We start from the raw sequence: 24,276 nt of genomic DNA on the forward strand, positions 1-24,276 counted from the left end.
ACTAAGCAATCACTTTATGATTAGTATTGCAAGCCTTCTTCAAAATGGAGTTATCACCAGAAACCTGGGAAACTGCATTACTTCAGGTTGGTGCTTTTGATGGATAACACTTCCCACTTGAAAGCACTGAGTCACAGGGTTTTAAAAAAAATGCATCTTGGGAGGGACATTTGTACATTTGAGAAAGCTAGCAACTAATACCAGCAAATCAAAAAGAATCACTAGGCTACCTAGAGAAGTTGTGTAATCATCATCTTTGTGAGTTTTCAAGGGCAGGTTAGACAGACACTTGGCTGGGACATTTTAGTCAGGAATGATTCTGCCGTGATGACCTTGCAAGGTTCCTTCCAGCCCTACTTTCCGATGATCCTGTAATATGAAGCTGCCAACCTTTCCTTGTAGGTAGGTCCTATCCACTCTTTTAATAGAAAGGGAGAGAGAGAGTATACCAGCTAAGCCTGTGGTCGTGAGCTGAAATAGTAGCAGAACCTCAGGTATGATTCCAGGTCATCCATTATAGCCTAGTCTAGTCCAGGACTAACAAGATCCTTGGTGCTATCTTCTTCGTCCTTACAGTGGAGTATCACCATTGATTTCAACACCAAGCCTAGAAGGGAAACAACACACAATGTGTTCTCCACTATACACATCACATACTTCACAGCAACAGTATGAATGCTGCTACAGGAAATACAGCATTTCCCTCCCTTCCTTACACTGTTTCCTTCAGGCATTAACTAGATTGATTCGGGACCAAAGTCTGGAATTTGCCTTTTAATTATGGAAAAGAAAAGCAGATCCTTTCCACGTGAATTTAGGGAAGAGATGCTCTAGAGGACAAAGTAGTGACAGAGGTTTTGGAAGCTGGGGTCTATTTCTGGTGCTGCTACATACTCCCTGTGTGACCCTGGACAAGTCATCTCACCTACCATTAATACTCAGTTGCCTACCTGAACCACGGGGACAGGGAGATTTGCTACTCCTCACCCAGCCTGTGTGGTGTACTTACACTGCACTCTCCCCAGGGCACAGTGTCTCCTCCTATATGCAGTTCTGGCTGAGTCACTTTGGTGTTAACGTAGCAGGCTGGACCAACATACCTTCTTTTAGCTGATTTTTCTCTGTACTTAAATCTGAAAATAAAGCTTGTTTTCCTAAGACACTTAGTGTCATTTTGGAAAGTTTACTCCAGATCTTCCCTCTCACAGGGACCTGCAAGCTGCAGAAGGCTAAGTATTCAGCATGCTTATTTTGCTTAAAAAATGCCATGGCTGAAGGATCCCCTCAAGCAGAGCAGAGAAGACATGTTGCAATATGTGTGCATGACCCACTCAGGGGGATGACTGGGAGACTGGAACAGAACAGCAGATGCCAGTGTCCTAAAGGTCATGTCTTTTCGCCTTTTGTTCTGCAGTATGATGAGTGGTTTGCTGTCGGTTTTCCTCTGAGAAACAAGTGTTCTCAGTTGTCATTTCAGCTCTGTCTTGGCAGGGGGGAAATCAGTTGGATTGTAACTCTTTGCAATTGGCAACAGAGACAAAGCAGTTCACAAGGCAACCAAGCAATTGCTTTAGAGCTCTACAAATCACATTTCTCTGTTTGGTTCTTCTATGGAAAGCGATACGCTGGCTGCAGAGATTAGACAGAAAAATCTCACTGGAAGAAACCATCTGTCACAATACATTTGGGTCAGACATAAAATCCTGACTTAAAAGGATGGGTCCCTTTATCTGCAGCACTGGGATTGGTAGGGCCATGGAAACTGGACCGCTCTTGTTTATAGTATGAGAAGCCAGCACCTGAAAGGACTTGAAGTCAGGGTTGTGCCAGGCGGTACAACACATCTTGTTGCTGCTCAGGGACAAGTTAGATCTGTTTCCCATCCCAAAGCCATCGTGGAGGTAGGTGAAGTCCTGCCAGGCCACATGTACTGGGTTGATGACTTTCCCTGTTAAGTTGCCATAACACACAGGGTGTTGAGGGCCGAGGACGGGAGTGTTTCAGCTTACTCCAGGCTTGCCCCAGAGCTCTCAGGGGGTGAACTAATGGCTCATTTCTGTCCCAGCACAGGAGAATGCCCTGTTTCTGCAGCCCTTCCACCAACTTTTGACAGTAAACCTTTGTTTCATTAGGCTGGTAGTGGTAATCTTTAATGACTAGTGTCCTGATTAGTATATTATGACTGGGCTTGGCAACCTAGGGCTTCCATTAGTAAGTTTTGCTAACTAAGTCTGGGTGAGAACGCACCATCTAGTGACAGAATATTTACCAACTTCTGCCCCGGCCCACTTCAAGGCTGAGCTGTGTTAATTCAGCCTGCTGCTGGTGAAAGATTGCCAACTCAAAATGTAGACTGTTTATTGTTCCATAATATGCTTTTTTGACATGAAAAAAAATGACCTGAGGTTTGTGGAAATTCGTGAATCACTGCTTACTGGTTAAGTTAGGCAATATCCCTGTGGGAGAGAGGTCAGAATAGAAGGTGCTGAGCAAAAGTTACTTGCTAGGTTGATTGTAATGAATTGCATGGAACCAGACCTCCAATTCCTGGTCAGGAAGGAGAGAGCTATCTGTCTCCACCTGAGAAGGGTGGTAAAAGCCCTGAGATCTGAGTGGGTACCTTTGAAGCAGCCATGGTGGGATCACAGGTGTAGCTAACTATGGAAATGTGATCATTACAGCAGTTTTGATTCAAAGTTGACACTGCCCAAAAGAAAGTACTTTGCTTCAAAATCAAAAAATGTCAGCAACATTGACATTTTCCTGTGAAAAAGTTCCTTGCAGGCCTTGTGCTTCAATGAGGTAAGCAGCAACCCAGAGGGCATTGCCCTCAAGGATCCTGTTCCAGGATCAGAGTCTGGCAGACAATACACGAGATCTGACAGAGAAGAATAAATGGAAAGGGCACTGTGCAGGAGTGAGACAAAACTCACAGCATAGAGGGCTGCAGCTGGAGACCAGAAGGGAAGGAAAATACCCATCACACTTCCAGAGCAGCATCTCACTCAGGATTGGAGAAGGGAGGCTGCCCAGAGGTATTTCTGGCCCCAGAGGGGGACAGAGGGGGGTCAGTCCCCTGCAGGCCGCAGGGAGAGGGGAGCGGCTGAGCCTCCCAGCAGGCAAGGGCTGCAGAATGTGCCAGAGGAACGTGGCAGGAGTGACCCTGGGCAGAAGGCAGGCAGGGGCCGTACACATGGAGCTGGTGATAATCTCCGGAGGGGAGCTGCAGCTGCAGCTGCAGCTGAGGATCTGGAGGGAGGGAGTCCACAAGGCCTGTGATAATCTTCAGAGCAGAGTTTTCAACAGAGGATCTGGAGGAGGGGCCTGAGGGAAACTACTGGCACAGGTAGAGCCGTCCTGCACATGGGGGACACCCCAAGGAGACTGTGAATATTCATAGGGGTGTAGGGCAGGCTGGCACATAACAAAGACTGGACTAAGGGATTTTCTTGATCTGTGTGATTGGGATTTTGAGAACCTGATCCTGGGTAAAAGGGGACATGGACTGAGCCTGACAAAGAGGCTGAGAGCAGCCAGGGTTTTCTTTGGGTTGGTTTTTTTTTTGCCTTTTCTTTTGATATTTGAGCACAGGCCAAGATCAGCCCTGGAAGGGTGTACCTAATCAAGACCAAAGGTCACCCTAGGGTAGAGGGCCAAATAAGACCACAACAGGCAGCACCTCAACCTGGCTGCAGAAGAGTTTTCTGAGTACCATCTGGAGAGGCTAGGCTGGGGTAAAGGGGAGGTTTGGAGCCCAACAGAAGAAACTGGAATCGAGACCAGGCAGGATCACCACAGGTAGTGCCTCCTGGGAATATATTTCATCAAAGTTGTGGCAGGAGAGCAAACGTAAGACCAGCTTCCATCAGCGAGGCTTGGGGCATGGTAAAGGGGTGGTTGGAGCCACGCATAGCCCATGTGGCTGGGGTGCACTGAAACACCCATTACGGAAACAGAGCCAGTGTACAGGAGGGAAACCGTGTCCAAGAGGACAAAAAGGCAGCCTCCCTATTATATATGTAACATCAAAGACGTGGTGGGTGAGAATTGAGGGTGCTTTTAGGCTAACTTGGCATGGTGAGGGGGCGTTAGGGGAGATCACAGCAACCCCTAGGACGTCATCCTGTTACAGATGGATAACCTCTTTTTTTGATGGGAACATCTCTTCTTACAGCAGCATCCTACCCCTGCTTGGCATCACATGCCAAGCCTTGAACACTCTCTGCTCTTATTGTATTATCTATTATGCTATATGTGATAATGCAGCACACTGTCTGCAGTCCCTTCTCAAAATCCTAGATCTCCCGGGTCAGACAGGGGTAGGGTGGGTAGAAATAAAATGCCACATTCTGATGCGGTCATTGACTAGAAATAAGAAATCATTAACCCCATGACTTTGACCTCTCAGTCGTTTGCAGAAGGAGATTAAAGGAAGGAGAGAACAAGAGGCAGTTAGTTACAGATTTCATTCTGGGCTTCCTAACTAGTGTAATATAGCTCCTTTACCGTCCTTCCCCCAAAGTGACAGACAAGAATGGATGCTGGGACAACAGGGATCCTGATTCTTCTCCTTATTTTTGTCCTGTGCTACTTGGTCTTGGAAAGTAACAGGAAAAGAGCCCAACTCCCTGCAGGACCAGCACCGTGGCCCATTTTGGGGAACCTATGGCAGACAGATGTCTTCCCCCTGTGTAAGCATTATCCGAAGGTAAGGGGCCTCTTGGAGGGTTGTCTTCCTGTTGTTGAGAGAGACCAGGAATGTTCTTAGTTTAGAGCAGAAGGGGAATTGTATAAGGCTCAGTACATCAAAATGCCTCTGGAAAGCAGGCCTGATTTAGAGTTTCCCCCAAACACACACTCGCAACAGTAGTGAGAAAACTCTTCTGGGCAGCAAGGGGACATAGTAACGCAGGTCTAGCTGATGATCTGGCCCTCCCATATCCAGGATATTTTTATGAATATATGCAATGAATATTCCAGACTGATATGTAAAGGTGGCTTTATTTCAACAGCTGAGGTATTTCAGTTTGATGATTTGGTCAGTTCAAATGCATAGGGGTCACCTCAGCACTTATTTCTGTGCCAAAACATTAACCCCAGTAAGTAAGTAATGCAGAGATTAACCCTTAGTGGATACCCCTCCATTAAAGTTTTACTTGTTACAATCTTCAAGCTCTCTTAGCTCTTCCTCAGTAGCCTACCCCCTTAATCTCAGCTTCATGGCTCAGGGGGAGATCTGTGCTCTAAGAGCAGATTATTTTTGGCAAGCAAACCTCATCATCTCTGTGATTTACCCCCAGCTTGTTGAGAAATATGGACCAATATTCACTGTGTGGCTGGGATCAAAGCCGGCTGTGGTGCTCTGTGGGTATGAAGTGACGAAAGATGCTCTGGTGGGTCATGCTGAAGAGTTTGGTGGGCGCCCAGACTTACCCTTTCCACGGAGAATGATGGAAGGAGGTATTTGTGTCTGTCTTCTTGATTATGTTATTACTTAAAATATCACACATTTGAGGTGCTAAGGTCTGATAATTCCTGAAAGCTGAGGACAAGAAATGATGGCTCTAGTATGGCTCAATGGTTAGGACACTAGCCCTAGGAAATGAGTTCATTTCACAGGAGATAAAATGAGCCAATATTTTACTTATTGTACTTATTTATCAGATTTCTACACCCCACATGGACTCAAGGCAGCTTACAATATATGACAAAAATTCTAGAAATGGAATAAAATATTAAAACACAAAGATACAACCAAACTCCTCACCCCAAACTATAATTTCAAATCCATTCACCTTTGTGGGTTTTTTCTGTTTTGTCCATGGCAAACAGAAATTTCCATGGCTTTTTTCCCCTGTTTTTTCCATATGAAACAAAACCCTGATCCCTGCAGATCAGGGAGATGGAGCAGGCAGCCAGGTGCAACTCAGGCTAGTTGCACCTGGAGGTCCCCTCTAGTACACTTCATCCATAAAAAGAAGCAACATTTCTTTTTCTCTCTCTCATCCTCCAAATATTTCTCTTCTTCCCTACCTGCTCCCACTCCCCTGCTTTACACACTGGAGGTTTGCCTCCCTCCCAAGTTGTACCTCCCTCCTATAGTGGAGGTCGTGGCTGCCCCCGAAGCCAGTCATCCCTCCCCCCCCAGGCAATGAAATACATTGTTATTGTTTAGACTTTGAATAATAAGCAACACAATATTCCCAACATCCACCTCTCTGACTCTGACTCTGACTCTGCCAAAGAGCACTCATGGGTGGCATCAAGCTTCAGCAGCACCTCACCTAGGCACCTGTCCCAGGGCAGCTTGCAGTCTTTTTAATGGGCCCTGTCCTTGCTAGGCCCATCTCTTCCAGCTCGGCTGGACGTGTGGTGAGCCTGGTGCTGTGTCCCATGCTCAGCCCCTGGAGTAGGATGGCAGAAAATATTAGCAGCCCATGAGGGTGCAGCAGCAAGCAGATCGCAGGCCAGGGGCAGCTTAGGTTCTTTCCAGTCTTTTCCCCAAGTTTTTGAGAAGTGAATTTTAAAAATCTGTCTGTACTGTAAATGCTCTAAAAAAAAAAAAGTTGTTCGACTGTACAGGGATACTCTACTTTCTCAGGTATGACATAAAAGCACAGGCCACCTAAAACTGGAGGCACTGAGGAAATGAAACAGCTACAAACTACAGACCCAAACAGACTTCCACACAGGTTGAGTTCCAGCTCTTTTGTCCTGGTTTACTGGGGACCACGTTCTATCTGGTACAACACACACAAAATGTTTTGCACCCAAATGATCTTCTGCAAGTGAACATTTCTGGAAGCAGAAGTGTAGACCTCTCTCTTTCCAATAATCTGATACGAGTTTTGGTACAGTGTGAGCTTTCTGGCTGTGTCTTTACAGAGATTGACCCCAACAGCGATTTGACATGGCGAGAACTCCGCAAGTTCACACTCACCACGTTGCGGGAGTTTGGGATGGGCAAGAGAACAATGTCAGAGCGAATACAGAAAGAAGCTCATTTCCTGGTGGAGGCTATGGCAGACATGAAAGGTCATTTGAATCATATTTGTTTCAATACAGTCATGCAAATAAGATACAGAGTTGCATTGTGGTCCAAGAATTGTTGCAAAAAGTACCTAATAAGGTTTGATGTGATAGACCTTCACAGAAACAGTGTCTTACTTCTGCTGCAATTGTAGTCTGCTATGGGCCTACTTGCAAACCTGATAAAAAAGACTACAGTGCTTTGAGTTAGGCTTTTAGCTACCATTCCCTACTTTAAATTGCTTACACAGACTAGTTGCAGTGTCACTGATTTTGGACCAAGAGAGGCTAGTTGCAGCTGGAAGGACTGGGGTTAGATACCAAAGCTCTCAGCTAAATATCAACAGGCTTGGGGAACTCTTACAGAAGGATCCATGGAAAAGAAAGCTGAAGCTAACATCCACAGGAAAAAGGGAAGAAAAAAACATATTGTCCAACAGTACCAATTGCTGAAGGCTTTTGCCTTCAAAACTCTGGGAGCACTCAGGACCCTGTAAGGAGCTTTTGGGAGGTGGCACAGGTAACATGCACATTCCCCATATCCAAAGAGTGGACCAACATTTTCTGTCAGATTAGTCCCTTTTGGCTGTTCCTTTAATGTGATATAAGACTGAAGTCTTTATGAGAGAACAGCACAACTTATATGCATTCTGACAACAAAAATGGTGTCCCAGCCCTTCACAGTGAGAGTGCTTAGAAATGTACACTAAGTGCAGAGGCAGGAGTTAAACACCTACATACACCACACATTGATCTGTACTGGGATGGTTGATGGGTTCCTTCTTTCCTCCCTGGGAGGAGTAGAGCAGAAGATCCAGAAATAAGAAATGGGCCTCGTGAATGCCTACAAGGGGGAGGCTGCCTGGATGTCAGCTCATGACAGCATGGGATGGTAGGCCTAAGGATCCTGGTGGTGGAAAAGAAAGGGTATCTTTATGCCCATTATAAAGCCTGCCAGGGCAGGGAACATTTCCTTATAGCAGGAAGTAAAACTCAGTTCATTCAAAGCTACTGGATGGGGGTCTTTGTCTTGGCATTTTTTAAACTAGGAGTTACCACAGAGATGAGTTAAAAAGGGGAAGGGTATAGGAAGGTTGTATGTTTGTTTAAAGGGGACTGGGAGGAACATGGCTGTACATGAAGCAGAGATGCATGCTATGTCTGACACCATTATATTTTTCCTTGTGTCCTTGGATGCTGCAGGAGAGGCTTTTGAGCCAAACATGACCCTCATACATGCTGTAGCCAATGTGATATGTTCTGTTGTATTTGGGAGCCGTTTCAACTACAAAGACAAAGACTTTCTGGAGCTTTTGGACACTGTAACAAATTACATCAATTATTTTAACTCTCCCATTGCAAGGGTATGTGCCACACCACTCTCAACTCATGGGGACATCTCTGCATTCTGATGAATCTGTCTCTCTATTCAGCATGTAGGGCAGTCAGTGTAAACTTTCCTTATCTTAGTGAAAGTCTGATTGCATATTAGGGACTGATCCAAACAGTTCTTCCATCAAGCGAGAGCCTAATGGACATCCTGGGAAGTCTTCTTAATCCAGACAGCATTGAAGTTGGTGGGACTGGACCAGCTGCTAAGAACTGAGCATGTTCATGTTCTGTCCTGAGCTGGGATTTGCCACCCCTGAATCTGCTGTGAATCTGTTGCTGCTGTAGAATCCAGGGCTAGGATGTTTGCAAGTGGTTGTTGCAATGAAGGGCCTGCATTTTTAATGACTGTTTGAGTTTATGGATCAGGGGTGGGAGCAAGCATAATTCTGAATGAGAAGACAATAATCAAGAGCAACCTCAACATCTTGGGGGTAGAACTGGAGATATGATCTGATTATATGATAAATTTCAGGCTTCTTCTGTTCACAGCTGTACAGTACCTTTCCTGGCATCCTGAGTTATTTGCCTGGAGTGCACAATAGAGTCCTCACTGAGTGTGAGAAACTGAAGAACTTTATCCAAGAAAAGGTGGAATTTCATAAGCGTACTTTGGATCCAGCCTCACCTCGTGACTGCATTGACTGTTTCCTCATACAGTCAAAGAAGGTAAAATAAGGACTAAAAATCACAGGGTCATTTCTGACTCTGATGGCAGCAGCCATGAGGAATGGGCATTTGTCTGACTTGTAAATGTTGTGCCCACACTTAGATCCTTGTTGACTGGCATATTATAAATTATTACATGTGACCCACGGCTGGCCCCAGCCTCCAGCTCAGCCTGTGGACTAACACTGGATGCTTAAGGAATATCAGGCCCAGACTAAAAAATTTTGCTCTGAGAAGGGCCAACTTTTTGGCTCTCAGGTTTGGCATAGGGGCAACTTCCTGGGGAGATCTAGGATTTTGGAAAGGTGGGTGCAGATGGTGTGGTGCACATATAATACAACACAAATTTTTCTCCAGGTAAAAAACAACTAGACGTTTTACTAGTAAGCTGGGAGTCTAGGGCTGTATTATTGCATTGAAGATTGAGGCAAAAACAAGTGCAGCTTTAATGACTTAAAAACAGTCTGCAGCGCTGTGAAATAGGACCTATATTACCAGGAGCAGCTAACTGACAGCAGAATTGCAGAAGAAAGGGTAGTTTACCTAGTGGAACATCAAGACCATTAAAAAGGAGACAGGGTCATTAACATCTGTGGAATGAAGAGTTTAGAAGGAATCAGGTAGATTATAATGAGCCATGAAGACAAGTAACTCCCTCACTGGTGCCTGAATAGAAATGCTGCTGCCACTTCTGGGCAGCTAGTTTTCAGCTCTGGGTGGAGCTGGAATCAAAGCGGGGTGCAAATGCACCAGTGCACCCTGCTGGATCCACCCTGGACAACTTGATCTGTTTGTACAAATGGTGATGCCACAGCTATGTCACCATAGCAACATGCTCCCTTGCTATAGCACATTGCTATGGCAACGTAGCAGCTAAAAATAACCATGTGCCACCGGTGCAGTTCAGTAACAACGGCGCCATAGGGGCACGTGCAAATAACTTCTATCCCACAGGCTTGGGGTGAGTCCAAATAGCTATTCACAGCACTTGTTGTTATCCTCAGCACAAAGTAGGTCCTGAAGAGCCAGGAGATCCTTTTATTTGATAACATCTGAGGAATCCACATATCACTGATAGCTGGATGAAACTCAGGGCATGCCAAGGCGGACCCTGCAGTCAAAAGAAGCCCTATCTCTGCTGCCTGTAACTATAGGGAGAAGACAAACTAGCATTTTGGGAATGCTGTGCAGCATCATTTATAGGTTTCCTTTCTTGAAATTTATGTTCCATACCCTTTGTATACTTGCAGGAAAAGAGCACTGCCTGGAACGTATACACTGATAAGAACTTGATCGGGTTGGTGTTCAGCCTTTTTGGTGCTGGGACAGTGTCCACCAGCAGTAGCCTTCTCTTCTGCCTCTTGGTGTTGGTAAAGTACCCACACATTCAAGGTATTAAGAGCAAAGGAACTATTCTCTTTTAGTAGCCCTAAGTTATGATATGGCAAGGGGGAAAAAATCAGATTTTCTCACTTTGGTGTGCTAAATGCAGCCTCCAATTACTTAAGAAGAAAGGGGTCCTAATAGACAGTGCTCTTTTAGCTATGAGATATAACCTGGAGTGTATTATATATAAATCATTGCAGGATCAGGTCCTGTGAAGACAAACACAGTTGAATAAAGTCATAGAAGCAGATGGCATGTCCTTCACTCCATCAATACTATGTTATGGGCTGTATGGATAAACACTGAGCCAGAGCTCTGGATTCAGTGGTGTCTGCAAGGAGTTAAAGCCAGACCCCTCAGTCCCTTTTAGATGTTTTGTGGTATGACAATTCACACAGTACCAAGGGGAGATGAGTGGAGCCCCTTGCTCTGTAAAGTGTAACAACCCTCAGTCTGATTCTTTTCAGCTAAGATCCATCAAGAGATCGATGAGGCATTCAGTGCAAACCATGTCCCCAGCATGGAGGACAGGGTGAAGCTGCCCTATACCAACGCAGTAATCCATGAGGTGCAGCGCTACCAGCCTGTACACAATGAAAACTTCCCCCGAGAAGTAACTCGGGACACAGTGTTTTGGGGCTACACAATCCCAAAGGTGCAGTATCTTACTGGATTCTCTGAGGGTTCAGTGGGGGGATATGGCAGGAAAGTCTTGTATGGGAGTCCTGTTGACTCTTGAATTGATTTTGCATTATAAATGCCCTGGGTAGTTCAAAGTCCCGGCAATGCTGGGTGAGTGACCTCTACAGCACACAGGGCAGCATACACAAGATGACTAACTCTGTTGATTTTGGTACATGTTTGCGTCCCCTGGTTTGGAGTCTCTCCCTCACAGCCTCCCCTCTGTAGCTGAGATCGGCACAAGTGCCTAGTTGGACCTCCCTGGTAGGGCTGCGCGAAGCTTTGGGTGGTGATTCGAATAGGAGGAGATTCAGCCTGATTTGGTGGCTGAATCTCCAAATCCTGGCAGGGGAAGCAGCGTGACCACGTAGGCGAGCTCCCCAGGGTAATTGTCTCTGATATGTCCTCCATAGGAGGTCCATATTGAGCAGATTCTTTTTGGTATTGGGTGGTGGAACTGGAGCGTGCTCCATCCACTTCATGCATTGACCTGGTATTGCAGTGCTTCCAGGACCGGTGCAAAAAAACAGAAAAAAAAAAAAAAAAGAATCTCCAAATCCAAATCAAATTGAATCAGGGGACCAGTTTAAAAGTCCAAATTGATTCAAAGCTCTCCAAATCTTTGGCAAGATTCGGAGAGTGTTGATGATTTGGACAGTCCGTGGTGGCTGCAGCAGGGAGCTGCAGCTACTCTGAGCTGGTAAGTACCGGGGAGGGGGAGGGTAAACTGTGGAGGGGACCATGGAGGGACCCCTGCCAGCCCCCCCGGACTCTGCCCACTCCCCTAGCCCCCTCCCGACACCCGCCCACTCCCCTAGCCCCCCCCCCCCCAATGGCTGCCTCTGCCCGCCCCAGCTCCATACTTTAAAAAAAGCCCTGGGTGCTCACTGGGCGCTGCCAGGTGGTGGTGGTGGGGCAATCCCTGCTGCTCCCATACTGCATGGGGGGCTCTGCATGAGCTCCCTCGAACACCCCTGCTCCTCCGGCTCTTCCACAGCTGTCCCACCTGCCAGGGCTCTGGCCCTTTAAGGAAAAAAAAGCTGAGAAAAGCCCTAGGACTCACCACTCCTGGTGCAGCCTCGGGGCTTTGGGGGCTCCTGCAGAGTCCCCACATAGTGGGGGGAGTGGGGATCACTCCCTGCCCTCAGCAGCGATGAGCCCCAGGGTTTCTTTGGGTTTTTTTTTCGTAAAGGGCCAGAGCTGGCCTGTGCAGGGCACCCATGAGGGGGCTGGAGGAGCGGGGGGGAGGGGTGGTTCAGGGGCTCATGCAGAGCCCCCCATGCAGCATGGGGCAGTGGGGATCACCCCCCTGCCTGGCAGCACCTGCTGAGCTGGGACTTTTTTCCCCCAAGTGCTGGGAACTGGGGTGGGCAGGGCAGCCATTGCCGGGCTGGGAGAGTGGGTGGTGGATGGGCCTGGCTGATTCGGAGATTTGGCCGAATCGAATCGAGACAGTGATTTGAATCACCAAATCAAATTGCTGTCCCCCAAGTCATCCAAATCCGAATCCAAAGTGAATAGTAGCCTCCTCACATAGGCCTGCTGCCTGGCTATCTATAGCAGGAAGCAGCTAGATGGGGGTGGACAAACTACAGCTATTCTATCCGGCCCGCAGGGCCCCTAAAAAATTTTAAAAGTTACTATTTATCTGCCTCTGGCTGCCTGTCCTGCGGCCCTCAATGCCTTGCCAAAACTCAGTAAGCGGCCCTGCGCCCAAAATAATTGCCCACCCCTAAGCTAGCAGGACATTCTCTGCTTTCCCTTTGTCCACCGAAAGAGGGCATTCAGCTAAACCTATCTGTTCCACAGCCTGAGGGATAGAGGTAGGCTCTGCTTCTTGTTTGACTTTCCTGACCAGTGTTTTATTATGTCAAGGTGGGAGGAGAACCCTCTCTATTACAGTCTGTGGGACTGGCACCCAGGGCTTAGTATGGGTTCCTCTAGCAGTTTTTAAAATGCTAAATAAATAGATCAGGATATATTTTGGATTTCATGTGACACATCTCTGACTGAGAGTCATGCTCATGCAGAGGGGTAGGTAGTACAAAGGCTATGCAACAGTTAAGGTCCATTTAAGCCTCTCTCTTGAGTAGGCTGCACTGGCCGATCTGCAGAAGAATGAAATGGTCATGCTCTTTACTGAAGACAAAATGTTCCAGCTGTCCTTTCTTCAGGCTGTTCATCAGCTAAATAATCATATTAGCAATATCATATTTAAAATGGATGTTTATGATGTTTTTTTCTCAATTTCACAGGGCACACCTGCTATTCCAATGCTAGATTCTGTGCACACTGATCCAGTCCAGTGGGAGACTCCAAAACAGTTTAACCCGGGTCATTTCTTGGATGAGAATGGACACTTCAGGAAAAGGGAGGCCTTCATACCTTTCTCTGCAGGTAAACAGATCTGCAACTGTTCTATTTGAAATGTCATCTGCTTATGGTTGTACAGCAAATCCATCAGTGGGTCTAATCCTGCTCTCACTGGCCATGTCTACACATGCGCTTTTCTGCAAAGTAGACCAGTTATATGCAGAGTAAAGTGTCACTGTCTACACATGGGATGCTATTAGGCTGCAGTAAACTAATTAACACTGCTGTTAGATAGTATTACCCAGGACAGTACTATTTTATGGCAGAATAATTAACTGCAATTAAACGTATGTGTAGATGCTGACTGTGGGCATACATTGTGTCCAATCAGCCCAGCCAGCAGGGGGCCAGACTCCTGCCTGCCACCTAGTTAAACAGCTTCACACTTTCAGCATCCTTGTGCCCCAGCCAGTCCCGATGCTGCCACTCAGAGCCCAGGATGGAGCAGAGCAGGAGTGGCCCTGGCATCAACTGCTCCACCCTGGCTCAAATTGCTGCTGTTCCAGGAGCATATGTAGATGCTGAGCCTGGGGGTAGTTTATTCCAGCTCAAACTGCCCTGGCGTTTATTGCTTCAAATTAATTGTATGTGTAGATGCACCCACTGATGACAAAAACTAAACTCCTATAGAGTTGAAGGGTATATTACACTACAGAATTAACTGAAGTCTCTTTTTTCAGTGTTGTCCCTAATCCCATTCATCCCAGCACAAAAAACCCTGTCACCTGTGTTTGGTGTTTCTTGCAACCTAAACTATCTGGCTCCCATCAATTTTGGTGAGTTTTGGATGAGAGCAGGGACTGCATCATGCCTGGCTGTCTTATTTCCTATGCTTTCTTAGGAAAGCGGGCATGCCCAGGGGAAGGGCTAGCCCAGATGGAGCTGTTTCTCTTCCTCACCATCCTGCTTCAGAACTTCATCTTCAAGGCAGCCACAGAAGACAAAGACATGGACTTGGTGTCTCTGTGGAGTGGTTTGGAGGAGAAGAAGTTGCACTACAAATTCCATGCTACCAGGCGCTCAGTATCTTCCTAAGAGGGTAGGGAACAGGAAGTGAGAACAAGTCAGGTGCATAAAGAGAATTCAAAATATGCAAAGAAATGCAGCAAAGCGATGAAAATGCTTAGCTCTGAAATCTGCCAGGCTCTCCCTCTGTGACATTAATCTGTCTGTGTTTCAGTTTCTGCAAAATGGGGAAGACAATGCCATTTTTATCCCATGCCATGTCTGTTATTTCTTTTGAGACTGTAAGCTGTATTTGGCAGGCCTGTATCTTTCTATGTGCTTGCACAGCACCTGGCACAATGGAGACTGACTTGGGTGAGGGTCTGTAAATATTCCTGCAATAAAAATACTTCTGATCACTTGCTCCTCCCAAGTGTATTTGCTTGTTTTACTTGTGGCCAGCCTGGACATTGGGCTTGAGGTTGCCTGCATATGGAGTGTTACTATGCCCAAATCTGGAAAGTAGAGCCTTGGTCTTGGGCTGCCCAGCCTGCAGAACTGATGGTCCTGATCATGGTAAATGGCACTAAGGTGATGGCCCTGGTGGATTCAGTGTGTGCCCAAACAATTATTAGAAAATCCCTATTCTCAGATCCTGGGGAACCTCTGGATATGATGTACATCCAGTGCATTTATGAGGATGTGAAACTCTACTTCTGGGCCCAGGTACTGTTGTCAGTGGGAGGGCACACAAAGCTCATCTTGGTAGTCCTGGTGGACTCCTTGGTCTATCCTGTTGTCCTCAGCTATGATTGGGAAGGTTTTGAGGAAGTTTAAAGTAGGTTGCCGCTTCCCTTGACCAATCCAGGCCCCAGCCCCCAGTCTAGCAGCAGGCAGTCTACATAGGGGAAGGAGAAGCTGAGAGTTCAAGGGGATGACCCCAGGAGCCCACTGAGGAGACACAGCCCCAGGAAGAGAGGGCCAAAGCCTATACAGGAAAGTAAATGATGATGAAGTGATATCTGTGATGCATCGTATGCTATAGGGGAATAGTGAAACTACAAATACAGCCCAAAAGGCAACTGGTGTCCCGAAGCACTAACAGGGCCCAGAAGGCCACAATTTAGTGCTTCAGGAGTAAGACTGGGACAGCTGGGTACAGGAAGAAGCAGCTGGCCAGAGGATGAAGGCTTACCCTGGGACCCTGGGAATAGTGTCCTTAGTCATTATAAGAGGCATCAAGGTATGGCAGGAAAGGAAAACCAAGCCAGTACCCTTAGACCATGTGGCCTAATGGATATGTCATCTGACTTTGGATCAGAAGATTGAGGGTTCAAGTCCCTTTGTGGTTTGATCATTTTCAAGCCTGAAATATAACAACCTTAAAACTAGCATCCCAGGGTACAATAGGAAGCTTTCTCTGACACCAGCCAATGGACAGGTTATTCCACAGCTCACCTGAAAGCCTAGGGCTTCTGATGGCAGGCTTAGATGTTTATACACTAATGCCACAAGAATGGGAAACAAGCAGGAGGAACAATCAATACAATCTCAGAGGGATCATGGAGACCTGGTAGGACTGCACCACAGGCATAGGTGGATACATCTTGTATAGGAGGGATCATATTGGGAAGAAGGGTGGTGGAGTTGATCCTTATGTGAAGGAACATTACACTTCCTTAGAAGCAAAGATTGGAAACGAAGAAGGGTGACTTGAGACCATCTGGGTCAAGATATGGGGAGAGCACGGGGAAGACAATTTGACTGTAGGATTTTATTACAGACCTCCAAACCAAGAGGAACAGCTCAACCAGAAATTCTCCAGAGAGCTGGCAGAGGCTGCACGCTCTCAGAGCATGGTTGTCATGGGTGACTTCAACTACCCAGACATCTTGTGGGATGAGCGCTCAGTTAGATACGATCATTCACAAAGTTTCCTCACAGTGGTGATGCATAATGGGTGCACGGGAGTGCACGTGCACCCCCTGAGAGCACTGGTGCATGCCCTGATGGCCACTCTCACCGCTTAGGCAAAGGGCAGGGGAAGCAGGCAGGAATGCCGGTGCATCCCCTGCAAGCACTGGCCAATCACTGTGCTCGCTGCAGCAGCTTTCGGGAGTGGTTGTGGCTGCTTATGGGAGCAGCTGCAATGATTGGCTGGCGCTTGCTTCCAGAAGCAGCCGCAGCCACGACCCAAAAGCAACTTCAGTGAGTGCAGCAATCAGCCATCCCGGAATGACCCAGAGGGACTGGTCACAGGGGGGCACAGACTTGCACTGAGGAGCTCTATCTAACACAAGAAGCCTATTGGCCAACCAGGGGCAAGACACTCCTAGACTTGGTTCTGGCCAAAAGGGATGAACTGAGGATCAAAGGGAAACTGAGCACCAGTGACCATGAGATGATCACTTTCTCCATTGACTGTAAGTCAGGGAAATTGGCCAGTAAAGTAGAAATCTTTGACTGTAGAAAAGCTGACTTCCACAAGCATAGGGGATTGGTTGGCAAGGCCCTGCAAACTATGGTCCAATGAGAAAGGGGGTACAAGAAGAATGGTTGTTCCTCAAGGAAGCAATCCTAAAAGCTCAAAGGAAGAAAGGCAGCAAAAAGCCTGGGAGACCCCCTTAGCCCTGAATACAGATTGGCAACTGGAATCAAGGACAACAAAAAGTCCTTCCTTAGATAAGTAGGAAGTCAGAGAAAAAAAGAAGGGAAGTATAAGGCCCCTAAAGAATGAAACTGGATGGCTGATAACCGACACTCAGGACAAAACTGAACTCCTGAAATCATACTTCACGTCAGTATTCCACCAGTCCGACAGTATTAGCCTACTTGACAGGTTACAGGATGGTCATGGTGGCGGTGACCACCATCCCACAGCTAGCATAGATCTTGTGGGGGAGCACCTACAAAGGCTAAATATCTACAAGTTAGAAGGACCAAATGAACTATATCCGAGGGTGCTATAAGAACCGGATGATGTAATCGCGCAACCAATGGCAAAGTTACGTGAAGACTCGTGGCACTCAGAAGATTGGAAGAAAGCCAATGTGCTGCCTATCTTTAAGAAAGGGAGAAAGGAGGACCCAGGAAATTACAGGCCAATCAGTTTGACCTCAATCTTTGGTAAAATACTGGAGAAAATTATCAAAGAACCCATTACAGACAGGCTAGCAAAAGGCAGTATTCTGAAGGATAGCCAACATGGCTTCATTATGGGCAGGTCAAGCCAGACCAACCTCATTTAGGTTGATCAGGTTACTGATTAGGTTACTCACCACCTGGACATGGGAAAGGAGGTTGATGTTATATACCTGGACTTCAAAAAGACCGTTGACCTGGTCTCTCATAAAGTCATGAAAAAATTGGGCAAATGTGGCCTTGACTCCTTTGTGGTTCAGTGGCTAGGTAACTGGTTCCGTGGTGGGACCCAGAAAGTATGGGTTGATGGAGCTGAGGCATCATGGTAGAGGGTGACCTGTGGCATCTCTCAGGGTTCAATACCTGCACCAGCACTTTTCAACATGTTCATCAACAATTTGGATTTGGGTATTAAAGCGAACCAGCAAAGTTCACCAATGACACTAAACTATGGGGGAGTGTGATCACGTTTGAAGACGTGCTGGCAATGCATGCCAACCTGGACAGGCTCGCGAGGTGGGAAGACCTCAACCAGATTCGTTTAATATGGAGAAATGTAAAGTGCTCCATCTGGGGAGAAATAATCTACAACACACTTTCCAGTTCTGCAGTGCTACGCTTGCTAGCACCACATCTGAATGAGAGCCAGGTATTGTGATAGACAACAAAATGAACATAAGCCACCCATGCAATGCTGTAGCTGACAGAGCTAATCAAACAGTGGCATGCATCTCTCAAGACATCTCGAGGAAGGCTAAGGATGTCACCCTCCCTCTGTACTCGGCCTTAGTGAGAGCGCAGCTGGAATTCTGCCTCCAGTTCTGGGCACCGGAACAATGTGGTGAAGCTTGAGAGAGTCCATGCACATGATGGGAGTCCTAGAGACTAGGTCATATGAGGAGAGGCTGAAAGACTTGGGACTGTTCAGCCATGAGAAGAGAAGACTCTGAGGGTCTTGGTGGCAGCCTCTAAGTATATCAAGGGCATACATCAGGACCTGGGGGAGCATCTGTTTACCAAGGCCCACCAGGGGAGGACAAGAAATAATGGGCGCAAGCTGATGTAGGATCCCTTCAGGCTAGACATAAGGAAAAACTTCTTTACAAATCATGTACTGAAGGTTTGGAACAGGCTCCCCCCAGAGGTGGTACAGTCACCCACCCTGGCAATCTTCAAAACGTGTCTTGACACCCACCTTGCTGGGCTCATCTGATCCCAGCTGTCTTTTCTGCCCAAGTGCAGAGGGGCTGGACCCGATGATCTGTAAGGTCCCTTCCAGCCCCTAACAACTATGAAACTTTGAGAACCGGATTGGGTCAGAAGTTGTGTGGCCACCAGGAGACATCACAGACACCCCTGCAGCCAGGTCCTGCTACAGAGGTACCCAGGGAGGGAAGTGCCCCAAAGGGGCTTTAAGGGGGGAGGGTGTGTGGTCACGTGGATTGGCTAGCCCTTGGTGAAGAAAGGGTTAAAGAGTTGTTGGGCTGGGTTGACCATGCCTGGGTATTCTCGCAACCAATGCCAGGCCGACAGGTATCAGGGTCAGAGTCGGGAGGACTCTCGGTGCTGACGTGCCCTGGCTTCTGATCAGACACCCAAGCTACGCAGATTCCTGTTGGTATGGATATCTGGGTAACTTGTTGCCCAGGGGCTGGGGAGCTGCCCTGATACCCCGTTACACTTTGTATTGCTTAACAGAGCTGTGCAAGGCTTCGGACAGAGCTTCATATCCGGAGAAGCTTCGGACGCTTCGGGGTCGGAAGCAGCACATCGGGGTCGAAGCGCTGCCTTGTTCGGCTTCCCGAAGCGGTTCAGAGCCGCCTCGGAGATCCGGCCGTAGGGTATAATGGGGAAACAATAAAATATCTATAACTTCATTGTTTTTTGTCTGATGAACTTTTCAGAGATGCTAGACTATGCAGAGAGCATGAAACCTGCCAAGTTTCAAGAAGATTGGTGCAGGGGTTGTGGGGCCACTGTACCCCAAATTCTTGAAAGCAAAACTCCTGTCACATCTATGTGTTACAACACAGCAGGGTCAAAACTGCAGGGATTGTAGCTCTTGCTGAGGCCACAAAGCCTGCCAAGTTTCAAGAAGATTGGTGCAGGGGTTTGGGGGGAACTGCCCCTCAAGCTGCAGACAAGCAAAACTGGTGCCATGGGTGCTGTGGGACTGACTGTCTGGCTTGGGGCGGGAGGGGAGACGCTGCTGCAGGCCCGGCTGCGTAGCTGCTGGGTTCCCAGTTACCAATCAATCAGTCATGATTCACTCAGGGACCAGGGACTCAGGGACCAGCTCAATACACACGACCTAGTTACTACATAATGACTTAACAGATGTCAAGTAGCACCTACAAAACCAGGCTAAGGAGAGGAAAAAATCAATACAGACAATGAACTGCCCCAGGACAGAGACAGTGTTGGCTTGAGTTTTGTTGGTCAGCAGCTTGGGGTGCAGGGCCCCAGCCTCCTCCTGCACCGATCTCCTCCACAGCTGGCAGGCATCACAGCAGGGGCCATCATCCCTGCAGCTGTCACCCTGCTGCGCCTGAACACACACAGTGTCACCCGTGGCACCAGTTTTACTTGTCCACAGCTTGAGATGCAGTTTCCCCCCAGCCCCTGCACTGATCTTGAAACTTGGCTGGTTTTGTGGCCTCAGTAAGAGCTACCACCCCGGCAGTTTTGACACCCCCGCCCCCATGTAACACACAGCCGTGACATGAGTTTGGCTTTCAAGAATTTGGGGTACAGTTCCCCCAAAACCCCTGCACTGATCTTCTTGAAACTTGGCAGACTTTGTGGACGCAGTAAGCGCTACCACCCATGCACTTTTCACCCCACTATGCTGTACCGCCTAGACTTGACATGAGTTTTGCTTTCAAGAATTTGGGGTGCTGCTCCCCACAAACCTATGCACCAATCTTCTTAAAACTTGGCAAGCTTATTATTTCTGCAGACTCTACAGTCTCTAAAACTTTCATCCAAATCAGACAAAAACCAACAAAGGTATAGATATTTTATTGATTCCCCTTTATACCTTTGGAGCTGCTTCGGCCGGATTGAGGTGGAAATACGGTCCAGAGCTCCAGATCGGATCGCAGCCATCCAAAGTGGCCGGATCTGAAGCCAGATCAGATTGCTGCCGACTCACACAGGCCTAGTGCTTAAGTTTAATTATTAGCTAAGGAGAAACTTCTCACATGTCTCCTGATTATTTATTACCTGATTTAGGGCTCACTTCAGCTTCTGCATTTCTGATTTAATTAGTTTATAAGGTGTATCTCTATCCTGCCTCCTATCTAAAGGACAAAGTGTACGTATCACTAAAAAGTAAAAAATTAGTAAGAAGAATGTGAGAGGCAAGATTTTTGTGGGTTATTAATTGTATTGGACCAACTGCCCAGCTGGGAGAGATTCAGACAAGCTTTTAGGTACATGGCACCCTTCTTCAGGTCTTAGAGAAAAGAAGGCACATTTTGAATGAAGCAGTAGATGGAAAAATGGTCTGTGTAAAACTCCATATATAAATAAAAGCAGTCTGCTCTTCTGTGAAAAAGGAGAAAAGACATTGCTAAAGTAATGAATAGACAAGAAGAATGCAGAAGAAAGACAGAAGTCACAGTCGATTTGCACCTTTATAGACTAAATCAGAGATGTATAGCATAAGCTTTTGTAAGCAGGGGGTTTACTTCACATGCTGTGAAAAAAGAATAGCGTGAAGTGGAAGAGCAAGACCATTTGAATGGGAAGAGGGTTGTTAATACCTGTGGCAGAGAGATTAGCAGGGATTGAGTGTTTATAAAGAGCCATAAAGTCTGCATTTAGTCCTTGGCTTCTAGTGTCCAGTCATTTTACGAATCGTTGTTCCCAGGCCTATCTTTTGATGGTGTTCTGTAAATTTCCCTTGAGCACAAGGACTGTGAAGTCAGAGGTTGTATATAAAGCTCTCCCACCCATGTTCATGTGTCTCTGTCTTTAATCTTTTTTCTGTGATCATTCTTTTTGTGTAATTTTAGTCTCATTTCACCCATACAGTTTCCATGAAGGTATTTGGTGTCCTAGATAAGATGTAGCACATTCTTGCTTGTAGGATTTATAGATTCTGATGGTTTTGTTGTGAGGACTGTTGATTATTGTGGCGGTAGACATGAGCTGATAAGTTTTGCATCTGTTGTTAAGGTGTTAAGGCAGGGCTGGGTCCTATTTGATGTCTGTTGATTAGTGGGGAGTTTTCTTCTGATGATGAGTTGGGAAAGTGTAACAGGGGACCATTACCAGACAGAGAACCCCAATGGTGTGGAGAGAATTGTGATGGACGACGTCAAGCAGACACCTATTGTGAGTCCTTTGGGGAAGGCACCAAATCCCTGGGAGGAGTGACAGGGTGCAAGCAGAAGATCCCAGGTAAAAGTTGAGTGGGAGGGTGCAAGTGAGTAAAGACTGTTACAAATAAAGCCCAAGTAGAGGAGACTCTATAATGGGACTCGAGGGACCAAACATAAGAAGGTGGAGGGAAAAAGACCCCACTTAGAGGAAGGGAAACCAGGCTGCTGAAGAAATAAGCTGGGCAAAGACCTCTGTACCCAAAGGGGAAGTTACTTGGTCAATGAGACATGGGTTGGGCATGGGCAAGGTATAGGGGGTGATGGAGCCATGAGCCAGAAACCAGAACACCAAATGTCTGTTGTTACATGATTCGCTGTCAACCCCCTTCTATTCCTTTTCTCTCGACAAGGCATGGCAGGAGAGTGAGGGGAGAAAACAGCGATTAGAGCAGTTGGCGCTGAGAAGGCACTTGCTCACAAAGAGGTTAGAGTGTTATTTGTCAGAAAGCCAGGGTGGGAATATTTCTTGTAGTCCCTTGACTGATGTTAATATAATTCTGCAGTTGGCAGCTGAGGAATGTGATGGGTGGGCACCGTGTGCACTGGATCCAGTATGCAGGGGGCAAGGGAGGGCAAAATCCAGCCCATGGACAAAATCCAGGGTCCTTGGGCAAAATCCAGCACATGAACTGGCCTTACACCACTCATCCAGCCCAGGAGGCCAGATGAGTTTGACAACCCTGTCTTAGATCTTTCATTCCTCACACTCTCCAGGTTTCTAACCACCAATATACAGTCATTAATAATATGCATTTATTTACACTTTGATTGGATATATTTCAATTTCTTTGTTTCACTTAAACTTCTGGAACTAGTCTGAGCCAGTTCTCTTGGCAGGAATCAGTTAGTTGGGATTTATGTTTTTGTGAAAGTTACCCTTCTGGAAGGGAGAATTCTTGACCTTGTACCTTTACCATGATGGAATGTTATGTACCAACACTCTGCTTTTGTTAACTTATTTATGGTCTTCATTGAGAAAGATACTTTGTTTTGACAACCTATTTAAGAAACCTAACACAAATGTATCTGTTAAAACTAAACTACAGTTACAGATATCAGATTCACCCAAAGAACCTTGTCGAACTACAGTTAATGCATTTGATTCCATCATAGCTTATACATATTAGTAGGAATAATTAATATAGTATGTTTGGATTATCTAATTTAAGGCCTTGTGCTTTGTTTTAATATGATCTAGTTCAGCTGGATGTGTTATTTGCTTTTTTTCCTTCACTAGGTGTCACATCTTCAAAAGTTCATTCTGTGATAACTCAGATGAAGGCTTTGGGGGCCTTCTGCTTTAGCCACACTTCTGCAGCTTAGCTCAGAATTTCTATTACTTACACATTTACAGCAACAACACACCATTCCAATCGTTATATAATAGAGGATATATACAAGATGGAGGCACTTATGCCAAAGGTAATGCATTCCTTACAGCCTAAAAAATATGTGGCAAGTTAAGCTTTGCTCTTCAGCCACTGTAGGATAAGGTTTTTAAAAATACCACGGTGCAAGGAGCCAAAGGGCTACCCCCTCCCTTGCCTGGTTACAGACTTGCCCTGCTCCCCAGACGTTGGCAAACCTGGAAATATGCCGGGCCATGATGAATCCTTCAGTTCCCTGCATCATGGCACTTTTGAGAGTTTTCTGCAGCTCTATGCAGAGCTGCAATGCACAACTTAAAATGTGATACATTCAAATTAAAATGCGATACAAAACAACCACAAAGATATTCCACATTTAATGTGGAATGTCTTTGTGGCAAGTTTTCCATTTTATGGTGCAAAAAATTCTTGAACGTGTCACATGATACAATTTATCATGTGATGAACAAGGTTAATTGCATAATAATGTCACCTGTGTCAGGGGCCTCAAGGTCTGAACCATTCTTCTTATTAGTTCAAGTGCAGCACAGTAGGTGACAACCAGGGGGGTATAGTCAATGGGGGTTTCCTTTTTCCTTCCAATATTAACATATATTAGGGGTGCACTGATAAAGATTTTCTTGGCTGATACCGATAGCTGATTATTCAGCAGGCATATTGGTTGATACCAATCCAATAACTGATTTACAGCAATGCAGCTGGGCAGTGTGGAAAGCAGTGCCTTCCAGGTAAGTCTGTGGTGGAGAAGGAGTATGGGGGAGGGAAAGGGTACCGACTGAAGCCCCTATGGTGAGGGAAGGAGAAAGAGGGGCAGGGGCTGGGGGTGCTGCCCAGCCAGGGCAGTGAGTGGGACCCTGGGGCTGGGGTGAGGAGTGGGATGAAGCCAC

The 24,276-nt window shown here is 46.7% G+C and overlaps 1 protein-coding gene and 1 pseudogene across 1 annotated transcript; both read left to right on the forward strand.

The window, feature by feature from the left end:
• The first annotated feature begins 4,374 nt into the window (after positions 1-4,374).
• Positions 4,375-14,905, forward strand: LOC149858828 (cytochrome P450 2C5-like). Its single transcript, XM_090060963.1, has 9 exons — positions 4,375-4,708; positions 5,301-5,460; positions 6,886-7,035; positions 8,233-8,393; positions 8,911-9,087; positions 10,338-10,479; positions 10,941-11,128; positions 13,410-13,551; positions 14,369-14,905. The coding sequence occupies exons 1-9, from the start codon at positions 4,535-4,537 to the stop codon at positions 14,560-14,562; spliced, it is 1,488 nt and encodes a 495-aa protein (XP_089917089.1). The 5' UTR covers positions 4,375-4,534; the 3' UTR covers positions 14,563-14,905.
• Positions 11,527-11,681, forward strand: LOC149858829 (U2 spliceosomal RNA; annotated as a pseudogene).
• Positions 14,906-24,276: the final 9,371 nt, after the last annotated feature.

This window comes from Crocodylus siamensis, chromosome 8 (assembly GCF_052110815.1).
Source record: "Crocodylus siamensis isolate JL-2025a chromosome 8, ASM5211081v1, whole genome shotgun sequence".
Lineage (NCBI taxonomy): Eukaryota > Metazoa > Chordata > Crocodylia > Crocodylidae > Crocodylus > Crocodylus siamensis.